General features: G+C 38.6%; 1 protein-coding gene across 3 annotated transcripts in view; it reads right to left on the bottom strand.

Annotated features, from left to right (window-relative positions):
- Positions 1–21937, bottom strand: part of CFAP47 (cilia and flagella associated protein 47) — a 761390-nt gene that overhangs the window by 180789 nt on the left and 558664 nt on the right. For all 3 annotated transcript variants that reach the window (XM_032799255.2, XM_075059737.1, XM_075059740.1), the window contains exons 52-54: positions 12690–12865; positions 10350–10457; positions 1742–1853 (exon numbers count right to left, since the gene is read on the bottom strand). In XM_032799255.2, coding sequence (XP_032655146.1) covers positions 1742–1853; positions 10350–10457; positions 12690–12865 — 396 coding nt within the window. The remainder of the gene's footprint in view (positions 1–1741; positions 1854–10349; positions 10458–12689; positions 12866–21937) is intronic.

Here is a 21937-nt window from a genome sequence, read left to right as displayed (position 1 = left end):
ATGCTTTGAAATAATAACCAAAAAAGAGTTCTACAATTGTTCTGAGATTGTGTAAAGATATTATTATAAAAGGAAAAAAGGGATCTCATCACATTTGTCAACAGTTACGTAAAGGGTATTGACATAGCTTACAGGAAGGCTCAAAATAATAGAAGATGTATCTGTGCGTGTATACTGTGTACATATGTGCTACTGTTCAGAGAGGAATACTCTGAAAATGATCATCTATGGGTTCGCCAAACTTTTAAATTTTCTAGTGAATCTTGAGCTCATCACTAACTTCCTGATGGAGCAAGACTTTAAAGCTCTCAGAACTCATTAGGTTCTCAGTTAGGTCTCCAGTTCTCCATTGTATTTTTTTTTCTATTTATATTGCTACCATTTATTTCTGAGACTAGACACTTTCAGTTTAGCTATAAAAAAATTCCCTCTCCCCTTCCCCATATCCAGATTCTTACCAACTCTTGTCACTCCTTTCTCTAAAGTATCTCTAACAGTGCATCCTTTTTTCTCCATCCCTGCTGTTAGAATCTTGGTTGATGCTTTGGTAATTTCTTATCTCCACTACAGTAACTTCCTGCTCTCTGGCTTCCCTGCGCCTCACTTCTCTCTCTACTCTATTCAATACATTGCTGCCAAGATAGTCAAACGTCTCTGATCTTCTCAGATCCCCTTCACTAACTTCTTTCTTTCCATACTGAGCTCACTCCCAGGTCTCAACTCTCTGCACAAATCTGCCATAATCTACATCTCTTCTCTCATCATTTTCTTTCCCCATTCTAACTCCTACAATCATCTCAAGCTTCTGTCTTGATTGCAGAGGTGCTGGAACTAGGGGTACTGGAGGTGCAGTATCACCCCCTGGCTTGAAGTGGTTTCCATCATTTACAGAGTTTATAGTTTGGTTCAATGGCTCTCAGCAGCCCCACTATACAAATTGTTCCAGCACCACTGCTTGATTGTTCCATTTGCCTCCAACACCACCTGACTTCATGCCTTCCCAAATCAAAGTTTGCCAAGTACGGTCTCTCTGCTTCTTCACAAAACTACTCCACAGAGTGCTCCACAAATGTCCACACTGTGCTCATTTTCTGACCATATTGCATTGTTTTACATTTCCTTTTGCCTTTAGGCTGTAAACCTCTCTAGAACAGATGCACGTATTTACATGGAACATTTAACCCTTTGTACAATGCTGTATATTCAGGGCCAGCTCCAGCTTTTCTGCTGCCTCAAGCGGTGAAAAAAAAAAAGAAGATGATTGGCGGCACTTCGGCGGCAGCTAAATCGCGCCACTTCTTCAGCAGCAGTTCGGCGGCAGGTCCTTCCTCTCTTCCTCTTCGGTGGCAATTCGGTGGCAGCTCAAAGAGGAAGAGAGGGAATGAGGGACCCGCCGCCAAAGACCCAGACATTCTGCCCTGATACTAGACAGAGTGCCACCCCAGTACTTGGTCCTGCTAGTGAAGGCAGGGGGCTGGACCTGATGACCTTTCAAAGTCCCTTCCAGTTCTAGGAGATAGGTATATCTCCATATAGTATATTATTTTATTATTTGACTTGGCCACAACAAGCACCTGCTTCCTACACTGGAGCCTGGAGCTGGCCCTGTGTGTATTCTTAATGCACTATATAATTAACAACTTGTTTCATCAATAAAATTAGAAGGGAAAGCTTTACCATGTCCCTATTGCATGAAGGCAAAAGAATCTTTTCAGGTGGAATTTTTTTTTTAAGTACTTACAGGTTTCCTTGGGTCAGTCTCTATTGAAAAATTTCCAGGATTGCTGTTGACAATTTCCAGTTCTAGGGTTTCATACGTAGGATTAAGCAGAGGGATATACATACGGACCCATCTTAAAGAAAAATAAAATCTGAGTAAGGTATTATAAATTACTAAGCTTGTTCCATTATTGCCTAATATTAAACTTCTATGACTTTTGCTGATTTGAAAAAAAAAGAATTAAGTTTCAATGTGTGTAATTGTAGTAACAAGTACTTAGTATTAAGAATAGTGATAAAATATATTAACTTTATGCCATGCAATACATGCGTGTGATTACATTAAGTAACCACCACTTCAGTTTTACTTCTGCACTCTATTCTCTCTTTGATTTATGAACTTGCTCTCTAGGACTAGGACTAATTATGGTGTCACTCCTTTTAGCCATGTGGCTATTGCACAACTTTCAAAGCCGCCAGAAAGATTTGATAGCAGAAAGTAAAAGAATTACATTTATACCTTATCACACACTTATAGTCCATAGGTAAACTGCAGTGTCTGCCCTCAGAGAAAATAACTACATAGAAATTAATGATAATCAGATGATAAATAATGCATTTCCTTTTCCTCTAAGTAATGGTCAAAAGAAGCTAGTAATTAAATGAAATCTCCAATAGCTTTTGATTTACTGCCACTTAGCAGTAATTCTTCTTGATCATCTTGTAACCTTAAACATTCAAACAGGACTCCTGTATTATGGTGCCCATTTAAAAGCAAGTTCTCCCACTCCCTCCTATTCACTCCCCTCATTGCTCCCACACAAACTGAAAGACAATTTCACTTTACACAACAGCGACACTGCTCATTGCAATATAATGACTAATCATTATATTTAAAATGTAGAGTACGGATTTTAATGAGTACAGTGACAGTCATAGACCAAACTTGCATTACACGGGTTGTGGGAGTGGCATGCTTTAAATTAGCCGGCACTATACCTTGCAATCTGCATTTTTTTCTTATCCTTTTATAAGTAAACACATGGAGATAGGATGTGTTCTGTAGGATATGTTATTTTCAAAGGAAGAGATTACTAGCTATTCCAAGATTCCTATTATTCTGACCATAGTACTAGACAGGGCCGGCTCCAGGCACCAGCTTATCAAGCAGGTGCTTGGGGCAGCAACTCCGGAGTGGGGCGGCACTTTCAGATATTGGGCAGCAATTCAGTGGAGGGTCCCTCACTCCCGCTTGGAGTGACAAACCTCCCGCTGAATTGCCGCAGATTGCGATCGCGGCTTACTTATTTATTTTTTTGGCTGCTTGGGGCGGCAAAACCCCTGGAGCCGGCCCTGCTACTAGAATATAATAATCCTCATTCATGGGGATGTTGACCATAAATCATGTGCTGGTTATAATGACAAGAGACATATAAAAAAGATTCAAGGTGGATAAGTGGAAGTGGTAATTAAGGAAAAGTTTGAAAAAACTGATGCATACTTTGGTTTTGCATTCATTCAGGTCCTCCAATACAGAGATATCCATCTATCCAAAACTATGACAGGTCAACTGCCTGATTGCTCCATATATTTTCCCCTTGGTAGAGCAAGTTAATCACATTCAAACTACAAGAATTTTTTGTAAAATGCAATAGCCCATGAAAGGAAAGGCATTTGAATCAAATTTTATGATTGTGACCTGAGGTCCCAATCCTGCAACTTCCTCAGTGTTGTAGACACCACCCCCTTGTATGCTGTTAATGTGTTGAGTTTGGTGGGGCTCCATACAGGTCTAGCACTCCACCTGGGTACAGCAGGTTACATTGTTAAAGTCAAAACCCCCAACAGTTGAGAAGCAGTTCTCTCATGCCTAACACTAACCAAGAACTCTACTAGGAGATTTCTCAGTCTCAGGGATAATCAGGAATAAATGGGAGACTTAGATATTCCCCCAGACTACTGCCTTTCAATAGACTAGTGTTACCTTGAGACAGAAGATGCAAACTCTTTGATTTACTCAAAATGAAAATGGATATATCAGACCATTTAATTACATTGATAAGGAACAAACTGATGAGGGGAACAAAATGTTATGAGAGACGATCAAAAACATCCCAAAGAAGCCAACTGGAAACAAAAAACAAAAAACACCAACAGTTTTATGAACGAAAAAGTGTTATTTTCCAAAGTATGCCCCAATTTCAAAAAGGTTGTAACACTGATCTCTACTTTTTGCAACAAAGAAACTACTTGGGGGACAGACAAACAGTACAGTGTACCAAAAAACCCTTGCAAATATTACAAAGCAGGTGTATATTTAAAATAGTATGGTACATAAATTCATAATAATCAGCTTCATTTACAACTTCTTAGTGTATGGTTTAAAATATATGGGCAACTGCTCATTGAAATATTTCAATAACATTAATTAGAATGTATTTTATTTTATAAATAAATCTACTTCAAATTTCAGTGGCAACACACAAAATATGCATGATTTGCATTGACATTTAAACAATAAATACAATAGTTCATTGAATTAAGGGTGTCTGGAATATTCTTTCACATTAATAGCTGTAACTTGCACAGGTGCTCTGACAGTTTTATAAACAGCTTCAAGATGTGTGTGAATGCACTTCTAATGGGGCTCAGTGTAAAAAGGCATTTTATAATGGCTATTTAAAATAAAATTTAAATGTCCATTTAACTAATGGAGAAAATTAAATTTTAATAATAGTTAATTGCTTTAGCTTTTGATCTATTTTTAATGACCAATATTATTTTAAATTTATCTCATTTTTCTCTATAGCCCTTATAAAATATTTATTATGCATCCTGGAGCTTTAAAAATATTACTATAGTATCTTTTTTTCCTGTCTAAAAAAGAATTCCTTCCTAGTAGATAAATGAGAAAAATGATGCATTTTAATTAGGGTTGTCGAAATTGATCGGAGGACTTAAAAATATAGTGGTGATTAATTGCAGTTTTGTTTGCACTGTTAAATAACAGAATATCTATTTACATTTATTATAAGTATTTTGGATGTTTTTGTACATTTTACAATAGCTTGATTTCAATTATAGCACAGAATACAATGTGTACAGTGCTCGCTTTATATTATTATTATTACAAATATTTGCACTGTAAAAAAAGAAGCATGAAGGGGCATATGAATGCTCAGCATATCTGGCATGTGAATACCTACAACAGGGCTATGCAGATGCCTGTTCTCACTTTCAGGTGATGTAAATAAGAAGTGGGTAGCAGTATCTCCTGCTAATGTAAACAAACTTGTTTGTCTAACCAATTGGCTGAACAAGAAGTAGGACTGAATGGACTTGTAGACTCTAAAATTTTACAGTATTTTTTTTGAGTGCAGTTATGAGGGAAAAAATCAACATTTTTAAGTTGCTCTTTCTCTAAGGAGATTGTACTACAACAGTTCTCAAACTTCACTGCACCACGATCCCCTTCTGACAGCAAAAATTACTACATAACCGTAGAAAGAGAGAGCCCATCCAAGCCCTTCTGTCCAGTACAAGGGTTGGTAGGGGGAAAAAGCTGAAGTCCAAGCCTTGATGCACCAGGCAGGGAGGCCAAAGCCTGAGGGTTCAGCCCCAGGCAAGGGGCCTGTAACCTGAGCCCTACTGTCCAGGGCTGAAGCCGAAGCCTGAGCCCTGCCATCCAGGGCCAAAGCCCTTGGACTTCTATCCCAGGTGGTGGGGCTTGGGCTTGGACCTTGGGCTCCAGCAAGTCTAATGCCAGTCTTGGTGACCCCATTAAAATGGAGTCACAACCAATTTTGGGGTCACAGCCCACAGCTGGAGAACTGCTGCACTACAGTACTTGTATGAGGTAAATTGAAAAATACTGTTTCTTTTGTTTATCTTTTTCATAGTGCAAATATTTGTGATAAAAATAATATAAAGTGGGCACTGTATACTTTGTATTCTGTTGTAACTGAAATCAATATATTTAAAAATATAGAAAAACATCCCAAAATATTTATAATAAATTTAAATTGGTATTCTATTACTGTTTAACAGTGTGATTAAATTTGCAATTAATCACTTTTTGATTCTAGTTAATTTGCTTTGCATTAATTGCTTGAGTTAACTGCAANGCCAGAAAGATTGATTACCGGAAAGAGATTTCCTCTAAGACCACTGCCTGGAAGAGTATCAGAGGGGTAGCCGTGTTAGTCTGGATCTGTGAAAGCAGCAGAGAATCCTGTGGCACCTTATAGACTAACAGAGGTTTTGGAGCGTGAGCTTTCGTGGGTGAATACCGAAGTGGGTATTCACCCACGAAAGCTCATGCTCCAAAACGTCTGTTAGTCTATAAGGTGCCACAGGACTCTTTCCTAATTTTAATGTACCATTTGTGAACAGTAATTGTTAGAAATGTTTAGAGTTTATTTGAATGTCCTTCTTTATTTATTTCCTTTTAAAGCATCTCTATGTTCTGCTCCTCTGTCAAAGAGTTTTTCCTACTTTTAAGAATATCATGTTAAAACACTAATATTCCCTTAAAGAGAATGTTAGGCCTATTAAACTGTATTAACTGCATGCGTAAAGCATATTCAAGTTGCTCACTTTGTAGGTAAGGCCCTAAATTACATCAAAGATTAATACAAGCTTGTACAAAATGTCACCCAAACTGTGAGAACATGGTCTAACACTTTCTCCAAAAAGTGGCAATGACAAATAACTTGAAACACTTTTTAAAATATGTAATTACTGTTGTTGTTAAAGATCATTTATCCTATGCAGATCCATCAAAAAATAAATATGTTCTATTATTATTATTAAACTTACATGGAACTTTACAAACAGACAAGTTACCTAATTTAAAGGCCTTGATTCAGCTAAGCATTTAAGCTAGCCTTCTGACTCCTTACTAATACACCTCTACCCCAATATAACGTGACTCGATATAACACGAATTTGGATATAACGCGGTAAAGCAGCGCTCCGGGGGAGCGGGGCTGTGCATTCCAGCGGATCAAAGCAAGTTCGATATAACGTGGTTTCACCCATAACGCGGTAAGATTTTTTGGCTCCCAAGGACAGTGTTATATTGGGGTAGAGGTGTATAAGAAATTCTATTATGTTTAAAGTGGCTATTCCCATGAATATGGCTTTGCAAGGCATGGGACAAAACACGGGATAGCAGTTCAGGAAGTGGAGAGTATGGACAGATTATTCATGAAGAGAAAAAATAGGACAGGATTTCTGGAAGAAGTAAATTTGAGGAGAGAACTGAGGAGAGCCTTTGCTGGATCGAAAGTAGGGGGCAGCATGAAGCCAGGAATATGAAGCAAGGAAAGAGGGTTGAGAAGTGTGCTGCAAGCTATTTTAATCCATTTTGTTAGAGTTTGTATCACATATAATGTCTACTACTGTTTATTTGTTTGCCTTTACTTTTTTTTAAAAAATCAGCTCCTTCACAATTCCTCTTATGTTGTTCTCCTATGCTGCACGGGTGTCCTATGCAGGTGTATTCATCTATCAGTGTGAAGGGACTAGAATCACATACACTTTCTTGTAAAGTAACACAAAATTTAATTTGAAAGTAGAATCTTGAAAGTCAATGAATTTTAAATAATATTTCTGACAGGCACATGGTGTACTTAACAGCGCTAATCCTCTCCAATGCATACTTTCATTATGCATGCATACTAAAGTAGGAATTGCCATAGCGGAGTGGACCAATTGTCCATGTAGGCTTGTGTGAAATAGTTGTCAATGCCAGATGCTTCATGTGAAAGAGCATAAACTCCTTATCATATACCTAATCATGCAAGTCTGTACCAAGAGAGAAGATATATATTTGATCACAACTGGTGGTAAGCGTTAGATCTGAAACCTGAGGATGCACAAACTTTGCAATTTTATCCTATCAAAGAATAACTGCAAAGGCTATTCTCCATCATATGAATTCCACCTGCTGCAACTCATACACAGTTTGTTAACTGAAAGGTTTTTAATGCTACAGTTTTAAACATTACGCAAAAACATTAAAAACATTTATGTAATAAAAGATATGGGAAAGGAGCAGCTATGGTATTTTACACATATATTTCCTTTCAGTTCATCTATCCATTTACCAATAATTTAGATAGACAAAATGTCACTTTACCCTTAAGTTATTATTATAAACTCTTTCAACATACACATCTCTAATCATATACAAAGGTGCGCGAACTAGGGGTGTGGGGGTGTTGCAGCACCCTCAGGTTTCACCAGGAGAAGTTGGCCGGTGCTGGTCCTGCCAGAAGCATATACATGCTTTACAGCGGAGGTCCTCAATCTGTGCAGTGTGCCGCCACAGGGGATTGCTGAGGAACGTTTTGGGGGGTGCAGCTGAGGGTTAGGTCAGTCCCTGGGGGGTGGGAAGGAAACACCATCCAGCTCCACTACTGGCCCTAGCCTGGCTACTGGCCCCAGCTGCCAGTCCAGGGGCTCTGTTCCTGGCTCTGGCACTGAGTATTGGCTCACAACCCATGGCCAGAGCTCTGATCCCGGCCCCACACCTAGGGTCCCAGCTGCCAGTGGCCCCATGCCTGGGGCTCTGCTCCTGGCCCTGGCACCCAGGGTCCCGGCTGCAGCTGGCCCTGCACCCAGGGCTCCACTCCCACCCCCACACGCGGGGTCTCAGTTTCTGCTGGCCCCACATCCTGGGGCTCTGCTCCCACCCCCAGCTATGGTCTAAGCCAGGCCCCCTTTACTCCTCTCCATGCCCCCCGGCCTGTCCCAGAGCCACAGCCCGCTCCTGGCCCCAGCTCTGGGGGGGGGGGGCAAAGACAGGGGTAAAGAGGGGGCATGAGGTAATTGGGGAACAAGCACTTTCAGCTCCCTCACTGTAAAAAGTATCCCAGTGCCACTGATCATATCAGCTGACATAGCTAAAGATAACACATAAAACACCAAACCATAGTCCAGGTTTTCAAAAGCGTACAACACCCAGCAGCTTCCATTGTTGAAGAGAGCTTCTAGGTGCTGAGCACTTTTGAAAATTTGGCCCCAGTTGTGGGTGCTGAAAGCTTTTGAAAACCTGATGCTAAAAGCTGCAAGTATGTTTTGAAAACCTGATGCTAAAAGCTGCAAGTATGTTTTGAGAGTCAAATTACGGTGTGGGAATGTAAGGCGAAATTTTATAGGAGGAACAAGAGGATCACTACTACATACAGCCACCGGAGATGCACCTCCCGAACAGTAGCAGAGTTCATGCACACCTGTAAGGTCTGCAGGAAAGAAGCTTCAGTACTTCACATCTCTGGAGGTGAGATGAAGATAAGCGGTGTTCACAATTTATAAAATGGGCCACTGGGGCAGGTTCATGATTAGGAAAGGAAAGTCCTATACAACTTAATAGAGAATGGTACCTTTTCATAGAGCATTTAAGACAACTTGTAGAGTTCTATAGTATTGTAGCCAATTACTTCATTTTATTATCCATTTATCATTGCATTATTCAGTGTTATGGTCAACGCATATGCTGTATCATATATAATCAATGTATGCTAAAGAGATTTAAATAGTAGGATTATAGGAGTACAGGATTGACAAGTGTTTAGGAGTGATGTGTGTGTGTTAGTTATACAAGTAAAACATGGCTGGAATGCAAGGCCTACAGGCTGAGCCCTCAAAGATTTTAACATAACCATACTAGGCTCCAGTTTTGGAATGCTTGACACGAGAGGGTGACTTAGTAATAACCCAATGAGGATAAGGGGAACTAAGGAAAAAGCTGTGAAAATAAGGGCAATATTTATGGGATGTGGAAGTACACATAAGGAAAAGAGAGTTGAAACACTCACACATATGCATAAGATGTGCAACATGGTCAGAATAGCAAAGTAAAAGAAGTACCCTGGTTGGGCAAAAGTGGGAACACCCCAAGTGAAACCTGAGCAGGAACCATCTCTCTATCGATGATCATCTGTTGAGATATCCATCAGTCCCTGGAATATATTTGAGGATGTGAGTATGACTAGTTTTAGGTATTGCATGAGTTTTTGTAGGATTTATACATCCATGGGTAATTATAACGTTACTTGTTGTTTCAATAAAACTTGTACAGATAAGACTTTGTATTTGTGGTTGTGTCTGAGGTCATTATCCTTGGTCTGTGTGTGTTCCTGGAGTCTGCAAAATTGAGAAAAGCACCAGAGGTGATATTCACTCTCTTGAGCTTGAAACTGTAGCAACAGGAGCTGAACACAAGGTAGTTTCATTCAAAATTACTAAATTCAATTTAAGTAAGGAAAAGGCTACCATATGGATAACTTGCTACTAAATTCTGCAGCTGTTTAAGAGAAATTTATAGAGACCTCTAATTAGTTTAATTCCAATTAAATTGCCCTTCCACAAGCAGAATTCAATACGTATCATAATATATTAAAGATACAATCTGTGAAGATCCTGACTGAACGCGTTTGACTCTTATTACTAGGGCAGCTAGGTGCTATGGTAATGCAAATAATAATAATATGGTACATGTACATCTGTATAACTAGATCAAGATGTAATCTGCTATAGTTCCGGAATGAGTACTTGTTTGTATGTTTTATATTAGATATTGATACCAAGGAACAAATTACATTGAAGTATGATGCTGTACTTACTTTCCAAGCTCACATTCTATTTCAGGTAAGGTAGTTGGCAATGGCTTCTCTGAAGTCAGCTTCAGTGCATACCAAAACTCCCCAACCATCTCTGACAGGAATATGATACTGAAGACAGAGAGATAAACAAGTTCCATCTGAGATGTCTTTTTTTATAATGTCCAGACTGATAAAAGCACAAATTAGAATTTTAGAAAAAATGAGTTCAACAAAGTGACCCCTTTGTTAACTAGTAGAATTTTCCACTAAGAGTCCTATACAGCCTCACAGATACGGTAGCATCTGGATACACCCATCACAAACGGACACTGATCTTTAGGGAGATCCATGGGCAATCAACAGGCTTCATCTTTCTTAACTTTTCAGTTGAAAAATGGTAGTTTTTATATTAAAAGCAGAGAAACTAGACTACATCTCCCACTTGAACTTATAGGAGAAAATTTTCATTTAATTCAAATGTCATAGCAGTTTGATACTAGATGTTTCAAGACCTGCTACATCATCTAAAAATAAAACAGGGAGACATCATTAGTCCATTTTAAAATGAAAATACTTTTAAAAACTAAGAGATCAAAACTGAAGCATATATAAGAACATGACAGATGGATATGTTTCAATGGCGTATTCATTATTCTGCAATCAAATCTTGTCAGGATTGAAAGTTATTTGTTGCTATGTCAGATACTTAGAGTAGTATATTTTTGTGGCAGGCATTTTAACACATTCCATTCTTATTACAGATTTGTTTTTCTATTTCTCATTTTGTAGCCAGGAGAATCACAAAAATAAGTTAAATAAAATTACAGTAAACATGTTAAACCATTCCAACATAGTTAAAAATACAACATGCAAACCTGAGCTGCATGAAGGATCAGCTCCTGTTTAAAACAAAGAGACATGAGTTCTGATTTACGCCTTTATAGGAACTATGAGGCAGCCTGTTCACTATGGTCACTTTACACTGCACCCCTAGCATAAACTGGCTTTGAAATTTGCATTAACTGGCCAGGGAAGATTACTCAAGTGTAAAGATGATAGCAGAGCCACCATAAGGGATTTTTCAGCACTCTTCTTCCCAGTTGCTGGCATAAACATGGTAAAGAGGCAGTAGCCTGGCTGCACTTGCCATGCCAATTTCTGACTGCATTTTCAGACCCTTAGAGCTGCTTGTCAGTGATTTAATTTAGGGTAGACCTCAGGTTGTTCTTGCATGACCAGGGAGACCAGCTTTGCACAGAGCTATAACAGGATCAGGGTAGTGCAAAAGTTATACCACCTTTGCCCATGCCCCCTTGGGCTGCATGCTGCAGATCAGCTGAAACCAAGAACTGACCCCTAGATTTGTCAAGTTAAAAGCACATATCTTATCTTGTTATCTGAAAATTACAAATTTGAAAAAAAATACTCCACCAGAATATTTTTACACAGCAAAATAAAGCATATTTTCATTCTCAGCTTTCAGAAACGATCAGTTCTGTATCTTGTCTCTGAAAATTTTACTAGAATGTTAACAGTGGTCATTTCTATAAAACTATAGCCTCTGAAAACTGTAGTGCAATAATACTTGGCAGCATTCTGTTCTTGGGAAAAATCAATAAGAACACATTGAACAATTGCTTTTGAGACTGCTTATTTTGGTGAACTTCAGCCAACTAATGCTTAATTAACAATTCCCTGAGAAAAACTCTTACAATTCTGCAGTGTTCAGCAGCCTGCCTTTACTAGTTCCGCTGAGAACTATGATCTGTGGCAGCAACTCTGAAACCAAGACCAAAAGGTCATCAGTCTTATCACTGGTAATTATCATACTGTACAGACTCTTCTGAGTTTCCAATGTGGTGAAATATCTTTAATTTAAATCTTCTCTGTATTCATTAAGAAGATCATTTCTAATTAATGGAGAATTCTCAAGCTAAATAGATTTTAATGAAGACTGATAAAGGGTTCTTCACCTCTGTTTAGTGAAGTAATTTTAGTTTAGTTCCCTTTCTGCAGAAAGATAGCTCCAGGTCTCTCCCTTTATGGGAAGTGAGAAAATTAAAAATTCATTTGGAGTCCATATTTTGAGATAGATTTTCTGATATTAAAGCAGTATCATAAGAAAATGTACACATAACTCAAATGATATCCATCAAAGAATTGCCATCTGCCTATCAGCCATCAGAATTATTCAAAGAAAGTGGCAGGTTTGTGTAGAATATATCTAATGTTAAAAAAGTAAAACAGAGAACACAAAATATTTCTAACATTCTAGGGTCAAGGAGTTATTGTATGGTCTAGTGACAATATTTGTACTGAATACTATAAAGCACACATACATGTTAACACTCTGCATCTTACCTTCCTTCTGAAGTGCCAGTACTAGCTGGGGAATATTTTACTTCATAGGAAAGAGTTTCTTTTGGCTGAAGAACAAGAATTGTTTCTCCACTAAGTGCAGCACCCATTAACACTATGTCTAACTGTAGAGTTTCATTTGTAGGATTAGTGATTGGAATTTCAATGCCAATGGTATCCTAGAAACATAAAATGAATGAATTATAGGACTTCCACTGTCGAAGAAGTTTGTTAAAGATGAAGCAAGGAAGATGCTTCTACATTAACTGAACTGAATGGCACATAGGCCATAATTAATTTGATAAATTAACATAGTGTAAATGCACCAAGAGGCAGCAGTAGCCAACCACCCAATCATAAGTTCACTTCTTGTTCCATCTAGTAATCAAGAGTTATCAAACTCTCCAGCCAACCCTCTCCGCCAATATGCCATGTAGTTTACCAAGTCCCGTCTTACATTATAATGCTAACCAGCACCCTATCATTGCAGAGAGAGCTAGTGCAGCCCCAAGTGACCTCTCAAGGTCACTTGCAAGGTTTCTGCAAGGCTCCTCCCTCTTCAAGTCCCATCATAATGCTTTACATGGTTAAAAACTAACAGTCCAACCCCACCTTGCTATCTCTCCTCTTTAACCCCTATTTTCTTGTCTGTCTTTCAACTGTGAACTCTTCGGGCAAAGAGTATCCTTTCTCAAATGTCCAGAAAGCACACAGCATATCATGGGAAATACCAAAACTAAATAATACATAATGGTACCAAAATCAAGATGGAGACAAAATGTGGCCTGGATAGATACACATTTACACCCTGTATTGGATACCTACAACATGACTAGAAGTCCGGGAGAGGAAGCAGATTCCACAAAACTGTTATGTTTCCCTCTTGGGCTGCTTCTGAAGCTCTGCAACAATGCATTTCATCTTATTTCGGGGTCATGGCTAAGCCACAAACGAGCATATAGTAAGTTTGGCCCTATGTACTTTATACACAAGCTTTATTCCACATCAAAGATGAAATATTTCATCTGGGTAGGGGTGGAGTATTTTATTCAAAAAGGCCCACTCTTTGCTGGTTCTTACATGTATTGCACACACTTTCTCCAAATCACGTCCCTTTTTCTAGTACTGCACTTGCTCATACAAAACATGTTAATATGCGTTTCCAATTTCTTTCGTTCTCCACTCAAAGGCTGTCAATGTGCAGCACATTCTCTTTTTTGTACATAAGACAATGTGATTCTTAGAACAGAATCTGGCCCACAGCTTGAAGTACAAAAATTTGAATCCTACCTTAATATGAAATAAGACAAAAACAGAACAAAATATCTGAGAAAATGAAAAGATAGTAAAATTTTAGCATGAAATATTTTAAATCCCACTCTCAGCTGCTTATCCCTACATTGCACTTGCCTATAATTTAACACATTCCTTTACATTTACAGAAAATGGCTGCTGGAGTTGAACACACATAAAATGAATTTAATGTTCTACAGATAGTAGGATTACACCAACAGTTCAAATCATTCAAGAGCCTTGCATCAGGAAGATACAATTTAAATTTGCAATAAAATATTTTAAAGCTCAGATTAATAGTTTTTAGTGGTTTAAACAAATTTCTAAATGTATTTGCTATTTTATTGCTAAGGGCTTCAAAACAAAGCACTATAAAGGCCCGTGTATGTTTCTGTTTAAGAAATATCTTTATAGCAAAAGGGAAATACTTGAATGCCTGTCTAAAAAGAAACTGTTAATTTTTTAAAATAAGTGTATTCCAAATAATTTATAGTATTTCCTTAGAAACTTGCAATAGAAACCTGTTCCCTACCAAACACCTCCCCTTCCATTGTGTGCATGGACGACTCACACACTCACAGGTTTGTTATTACAGAGATAGTCATGAAAGCAGTTCCACTGGCATCTTTAGTATGTATGTATATTACAAATTTCTAGAGTCATTCTTGAAACGCATGACTTTTGCACCTAGCCCTTTATGTGGAGGCAAAGTACCAGGAAGAACTACACGATTTCCATCTACACATTGAAACAGGTGTTTCTCAAACAACAGGCCCAGGGCAAAACCTACCGGAGGAGAAACAAAAGAGCTAAAGCAGCAGCAATTCCCAGCCAGATTTAGAATACTTTAGTTAGACTTGCAGGTGTTGTTCAATTTGTTTTTATGTTTTGAGGGAATATTTTTTATCAGTGACCTAGAAGAAAACATAAAATCATCACTGATGAAGTTTGCAGATGATGCAAAAATTGGAGGCATGGTAAATAATGAAGAGGACAGGTCACAGATTCAGAGTGATCTAGATCACTTGGGAAACTGGGTTCAAGCAAACAATATGCTTCTGAATATATTAAAATGTAAATATGTACACCTAGGAACAAAGACTGTAGTCCATACTTCAGAATGGGGGACTATTTTGGAAAGCAGTGACTCTAAAATGATTTGGGGGTCATAGTGGATAACACTGGTCTACAATTTTTGAGAAGTCGTCTGCTTCAGAGATAAAATTGTGGTATTTCTTATGTATTTTGATGTGCTGAATTCAAACATGACAATTAAAACAACTGATTGGCTACTGTTTCTAAGATATTTAAGTTTTTACATTTTATGTCTATGTATATTGTGTAGATAGTAGAGTTTTAATCATAAATTGTAAACCTAGGTCTTTTCATGTGTTTATGGTTGCTTTACATGATAATATTTCACCTGTCCTGTTTATGTAACACTTTAAAAATCAGCAAAAGGGTTATATAAATAAAATTTATTATGAAACAAAAGGCAAAAAACTATTATGTACATAGTTTAGTCCTATTCAGTGTCTACTCGGCGCTTCTTGGCTTGTCTCTTGTATTCATTAAATGGAGCATCTCTTGTCACTGTCCAGCAATAGTCTGCAAGCATTGATGGGCTCCATTTGCCCTGATAGCGTTTCTCCATTGTTGCAATGTCCTGGTGAAATCGCTCGCCGTGCTCGTCGCTCACTGCTCCGCAGTTCGGTGGAAAAAAATCTAGATGAGAGTGCAAAAAATGTATCTTTAGTGACATGTTGCAACCAAGGCTTTTGTATGCCTTGAGGAGGTTTTCCACCAACAACCTGTAGTTGTCTGCCTTGTTGTTTCCGAGAAAATTTATTGCCACTAACTGGAAGGCTTTCCATGCCGTCTTATCCTTGCCACGCAGTGCATGGTCAAATGCATCATCTCGAAGAAGTTCACGATTCTGAGCACCAACAAAGACACCTTCCTTTATCTTAGCTTCACTTAACCTTGGAAATTTTCCACGGAGGTACTTGAAAGCTGCTTGTGTTTTGTCAATGGCCTTGACAAAGTTCTTCATCAGACCCAGCTTGATGTGTAAGGGTGGTAACAAAATCTTCCTTGATTCAACAAGTGGTGGATGCTGAACACTTTTCCTCCCAGGCTCCAATGACTGTCGGAGTGGCCAATCTTTCTTGATGTAGTGGGAATCTCTTGCACGACTATCCCATTCGCAGAGAAAACAGCAGTACTTTGTGTATCCAGTCTGCAGACCAAGCAAGAGAGCAACAACCTTCAAATCGCCACAAAGCTGCCACTGATGTTGGTCATAGTTTATGCACCTCAAAAGTTGTTTCATGTTGTCATAGGTTTCCTTCATATGGACTGCATGACCAACTGGAATTGATGGCAAAACATTGCCATTATGCAGCAAAACAGCTTTAAGACTCGTCTTCGATGAATCAATGAACAGTTTCCACTCATCTGGATCGTGAACGATGTTGAGGGCTGCCATCACACCATCGATGTTGTTGCAGGCTACAAGATCACCTTCCATGAAGAAGAATGGGACAAGATCCTTTTGACGGTCACGGAACATGGAAACCCTAACATCACCTGCCAGGAGATTCCACTGCTGTAGTCTGGAGTCCAACAGCTAGACTAGAGCCAATCAACAATTTTAAGCATCATTTTCGTTCTCAGTAACCCAGAATTAGTAAAGTTTGACTACATTTATTTCAGAAGCATTTTGGCTGTAGAGCAGTGTAACCAGCTGAATGTGAGTTCCCAGTGTGATGCTGTGGGCCAAATAGGCTAAACAGGGGAATCTTGAGAAGGAGTAGAGAGGTTAATTTATCTCTATATTTGGCAGTCATGTGATTGCTGCTGGAATACTGTGTCCACTTCTAGCGCCCACAATTCAAGAATAATGTTGATATATTGGAGAAGGTTCTGAGAACAGCCACAAGAAAGAATAGAGAATTGGGAAACATGCTTTCTAGTGACAGACTCAAAGAGCTAAATCTAGTCAGCTTAGCAAAGAGAAGGGTAAGGGGAAACTCATTTGCAGTCTATAAGTATCTATGTAGGGAACAAATATTAAATAACGGACTCTTCAATCTAGCAGACAAAGATATAACACAATCCAAAGGCTGGAAGTTGAAGCTAGACCAACTCATACTGGCAATAAAGTGTACATTTTTAACAGCAAAGTTAATTAGCCATTGGAACAATTTACCAATAGACATGTTGGATTCTTCTTCACTGACAATTTTTAAATCAAGATTGGGTATTTCTTCTAAAAGATCTGCTCCAGGAATTATTTTGGGGAAGTTCTATGGCCTTTCTTACACAGGAGGTCAGGCTAGATGATCACAATGGTTCCTTCTGGACTTGGAATCTATTAATATGAATTATGAGAAAGGGAATGGCTGTCACTTTGCTCATTGTGACTACTCCAAAGACAAGTTAGCTTTAGGCAACCACTTAGCCAAAAATCAAATGACAATGTGCATACTTAGCGGCTCCTCCCATACATGCAAAGGCCTCTTGTTTTCAGTTTGTTATAAACTCCTACTTCTCTTCTGGGTAGCTATGGGTGAACTGAAAATGTTCCTTTACCTTTGCAACTGATCTTCCAATTCTAATAAAATTCAATCTTAGCTTCGTTTTTATGAACATATTGATGAACTACTTACATGGATATTAATCACAGGTGGTACACCACCCAGGACTGAGGTACTCAAAACAGTGGAGCTTAAACATTAATTAATCTGGTTGAGTGTGATCTTGTAGCTAACTCAGATTCCACAATTCTGTAGCTCCATAAATAAAACTTAAAATCATTATGCTAGCATGCCTCTTTGCAACTATCACAGGTTAGAAGAACCACTATACAGTAATTATTACTGGCATTGATACATATAGATATACAGTCAGAAATCATCTTGGACTAAAACTAAAATTGTGCGATTTTTTAATTCATAACTCACCACAAATTACACCTCAAAACTACTGCATTCATTTGACTTTAATATTAGGGATGGGCAAAGAGGTTTAGATAAAGAACTTCCTCTTCCAAATTCTGGAATCAACTAAACTCAAATGTTTTGTGAATTTTGAAATTCAAATTTCTATTTTTGCCCACTGATGCAGTTCTAGGATTCAGGAAGTATAAAATGCCAAAGCAGTTCCTAAGATCTTTGAAGCCTAAGTGGAAGAAGAAAAAGTGAGAAATGTCAAGAAACAGATTCTGCTCTTAAATTTTTTCAACCTATTTCTACAAGCCCAGGAACACTGAACAGTTTGGATAAGATTTAAAAAAAAAATGTTTCCTGATAGCTGTTGTCCCAACCAAAGCTAAGTGCTTCTGAGGTTTGCTTCTCACTTCTTCAAGTTTCATATACAGAAAAATAAACTGCATTATCAACTTCAGGTTTCAGCCATAGTATACTAGAGATTCACAGAAACAAGCTTAACAAACTTGTCCTGTGTGTTCATCTGCCAAAAAAAGTCTCTAAAATAATATTGTCAAGAATATCCATGCAATTCACAGATTCAGAAGTAATAAATAATAAATTAATACTAAAACTATTATCAATGCCTTTCATTCTGAGAGACCTCTGATTAGAGATAGGAGCAATCTGGGGGTGCGACCCAGAGGCAGGATATTTCTAGTTCTGCTGTCTCCCATCTTCCCTCTCCCCGTTGGGGTTGATGCATGAATGGTGTGTAGAAGAGAGAAAAATGGATGCTGCAGCACCAGAGGAAGATTATGTGGATTTATTGATGGGAACTTGGGAACGATTGCCTATTAGCTACTGATCTCCTTTTGTGTTCTCTTTTTCAGGTCTCAGGAGTGTGGGAGAAGCTGTGGAAGGAGTGCATAAACTGCCATGGCAACCTCCCAGTAAATTAGGTTTGTTGGTCAGTTCGTGTATCTATTAATGAATCTATGCTTTGTTCTTTGTGTTTTAGAGGTAAATCTCAGAGGGATTTTTTTTTTCTTTCTTAAGTTTAAAGTTTGAGTAGAACTTTAAAAAAATGGTTTTCCCCCATTGGATTCCTCTGCCTTTTGGGGAATCAATCAGGGCTGAGATAAGTTAGGAACTATGTTGGTCGTTCCCATGGATGGGCAGGTTTGGGGTCTAGAAAGAGACGAGACGAGCTGTGTAGTGCTTTGTCTCTTCTCTGACCTGCATGCAGATAGCTTGTCAAATACCAGGATGAATGCTCCAGTCTTGCAAAACTGCCATTGAAGGGTATGCAAAAACATTGCAGGGTTGCTCTGATAAGGCTAAATGCACCTGTGCAGCAGGGACTATAAGTCTACTTTCTGTCAACAATGACAGTAACATAGTGGTGAATGACGCTTGCTTCAAGCAACAGCAATCCCAACTGTGGTATGAATGCATACGCATAGTTGGTAGTAATAGTTAGCAGTAAATTGCATGGACATACTCACTGCATATTACAGAGATGCAATGACTATTTCAGTGTCAAAATTCTTGGGTATAAATAGGGCTCTGGAGCCAGGTAAGAGAGACAGATTTGGATGGAGAAACCTGGGGGAACCAACAGAGATTCTATAGCTCTAATCTTATTTTGTGCTTTGTAAGCATGTCCTTTTCCCTACTCATTTTCAAACAGTCCCCACACTGTGCAGAATCCAAACTCACCCCCAAAACACAGACATTACTAATATCAGGGGTCAGCTCAAATCTTCTCCTCAGGCTTGACTGCTCCTAGGAATCCTATTCCCGGCTTGCTCATGCCCATGCTCAAGATCCTTCCTCTCTATAGAGCTGCTCCCATCTCTTGTATATTGGGCTAGGTTAATAAACCCGCTGACCACTTAACTTTTTCCCATAAAATAAATAACTGTTAATGGAGTGTTTCAGGTGATAACTGTCAGCCCTTTAGATGCAATTCACACAAAATCCTAAAATTCTGCTTGCTCACTGACCCTTAACTATCATCTAAATAAATCATAGAACATGTGCAAGGCAAAACAACATTCCTACCCTGGCTGAGACTCCCTTACACCTCAACCTTTGCAATAGACTACAGCAAAGGGAAACAAAAGAACAAAATGCTAAGGTTACTACTTCTGAAAAAGAATATTGCCAAGCAAATTGTCTGGAAAACAGAAACTATGGTTAAAACTAGTGAATGTTATTTTGGAAGGACACTAGTTAAAAACATGATTTATTTGGTAAAAACAAAGGAGCTTTCATGTTAATGTGTTTAGAAGTACTATAAACATTAATAGTTAAGAAATGCAACCATTTTCTTCTGACAATCTGAGACAGTTAAATTTAAATTTAGTGAAAGAACAATTTACTGATTGTATATTGTTAAAATACCATGAATAAAGATAATAATTATGTACTATATATACTAACCCCGTGGAAAATAAAATACATAAATGCTTTGTCTGCTTAGGATTAAGGACCGTTGCAAATAGTTATATTGATGCTTAATAATCAGATATTTTATTTCGATAATTCAATACTTTATCATTTTGCTTAAAAGAAGAAACCTATTTTCTGAAATAGTCCCTCATAATCTGCAATTTACCAACAAATATTTGAGGGGTACAGCTATCCTGGTTAAATGGATATTGCTAATTCACACACCACAAATCTCTTACTAAGTAGCTTGTAACACCTATAGTAAGATTGGTATTTACTCAACTGCTGCTCATATTGAAAACCAATTGTACCACCTGCAGCTGAGCATTACACAACCACCTCCAAGGGTGACAATAATTCGGTTTCTATGTCCATTCAAACTTTGGCCTCTCTGCAAAGCCTGCCAACAAGGATTCCAGTTGCGATGATATGTACACCTGCTCACCAGGAACTGAAGTGAAACAACAAACTAATTTCAGAAAGGCTACAGAGCAGCCATCAGACAGTAATACCCTTTGGTCACCCTTGTCCTGGACAATGATGATTCTTTAAGTGCCAACCATGTGCTCATTCTGTAATAGTGCATTGAGACAGTCCTTGCACTGATTCAAATGGGCAGCCTAGTGGAGAAACACACTGAATCCCATTTTCAGTCACCTGAGTTACCCAACCCCAGTTATTTCATACTTTTTAAAGAAACTTTCAAATCACATTTTAAAATCATTTCCTTCCTTAGTTAAAATCATCTTACAAACCACAAAATGATGCTTGTTTTCAACTCAGATCTGTAATTTGCTAGTTTTAGATCATGTTTCATATGCTTTTAATTCAGATGCAGACTGAGAGGGCATGTTTTAATCATTACGGCAACACTTAATAAACAAACACTGCTTCAGGAAGCCACATACACTCTCCCCCATATAGGCAGCATGTGCAAGGAAAGCAGCTGCTCCACTCCATATGGTAAAGACTGGAGTGTAAAGGTATTTTAATTTTATTCTCATGTCGTTAAATGGTATTTTGGGATTGGACAGCCCTGTAATATCATTTTGGGAGACATGGGGGTGTACCCATCCCATTTAGCAAGGTAGGTGCACCTTCTGCAATAGCATTCATTGGGGAAAAGATATGTCCTCTCTTGAAATATTGTTTTGAGAAGTGGGACCTCCACCTCCAAAGAGTATTTTGGCAGATGGAGCCTCTCCTCAGCAACAGCATTAATAATAATCAAAACAGCTTTCTTTCTCTTCTTCTCCAGCTGCACCCCACAAGAGAGGTGGCTCTTGGCTCCCCTACGTTCCCTTCCCGAAGCCTCACAGTAGGAGATGCTTTAGGCCTGAAGATCCCATTGTTCATGACTTCCCCAGGAGGAGCTCTCCCTTTGTTTCTGGGAACCCATGCAGATGGCATCAGCCAAGACTTCAAGACTATGCTCCATGTGCATGTTCTCAGGCTGTCACCTACTCTGCTCACTCCAGCATTGCTAAAAATAGCAGTGCAGATGCAACAGCATGGACTGTACATACTCATCTGGGGACCCTGGGTATATACTCAAGTTGCAAGTCTGTGCTG

This window comes from Chelonoidis abingdonii, chromosome 1, assembly GCF_003597395.2.
Source record: "Chelonoidis abingdonii isolate Lonesome George chromosome 1, CheloAbing_2.0, whole genome shotgun sequence".
NCBI lineage: Eukaryota > Metazoa > Chordata > Testudines > Testudinidae > Chelonoidis > Chelonoidis abingdonii.
Note: the sequence above shows the minus strand (reverse complement) of the source record. Positions and strands in the feature narration are given on the sequence as shown.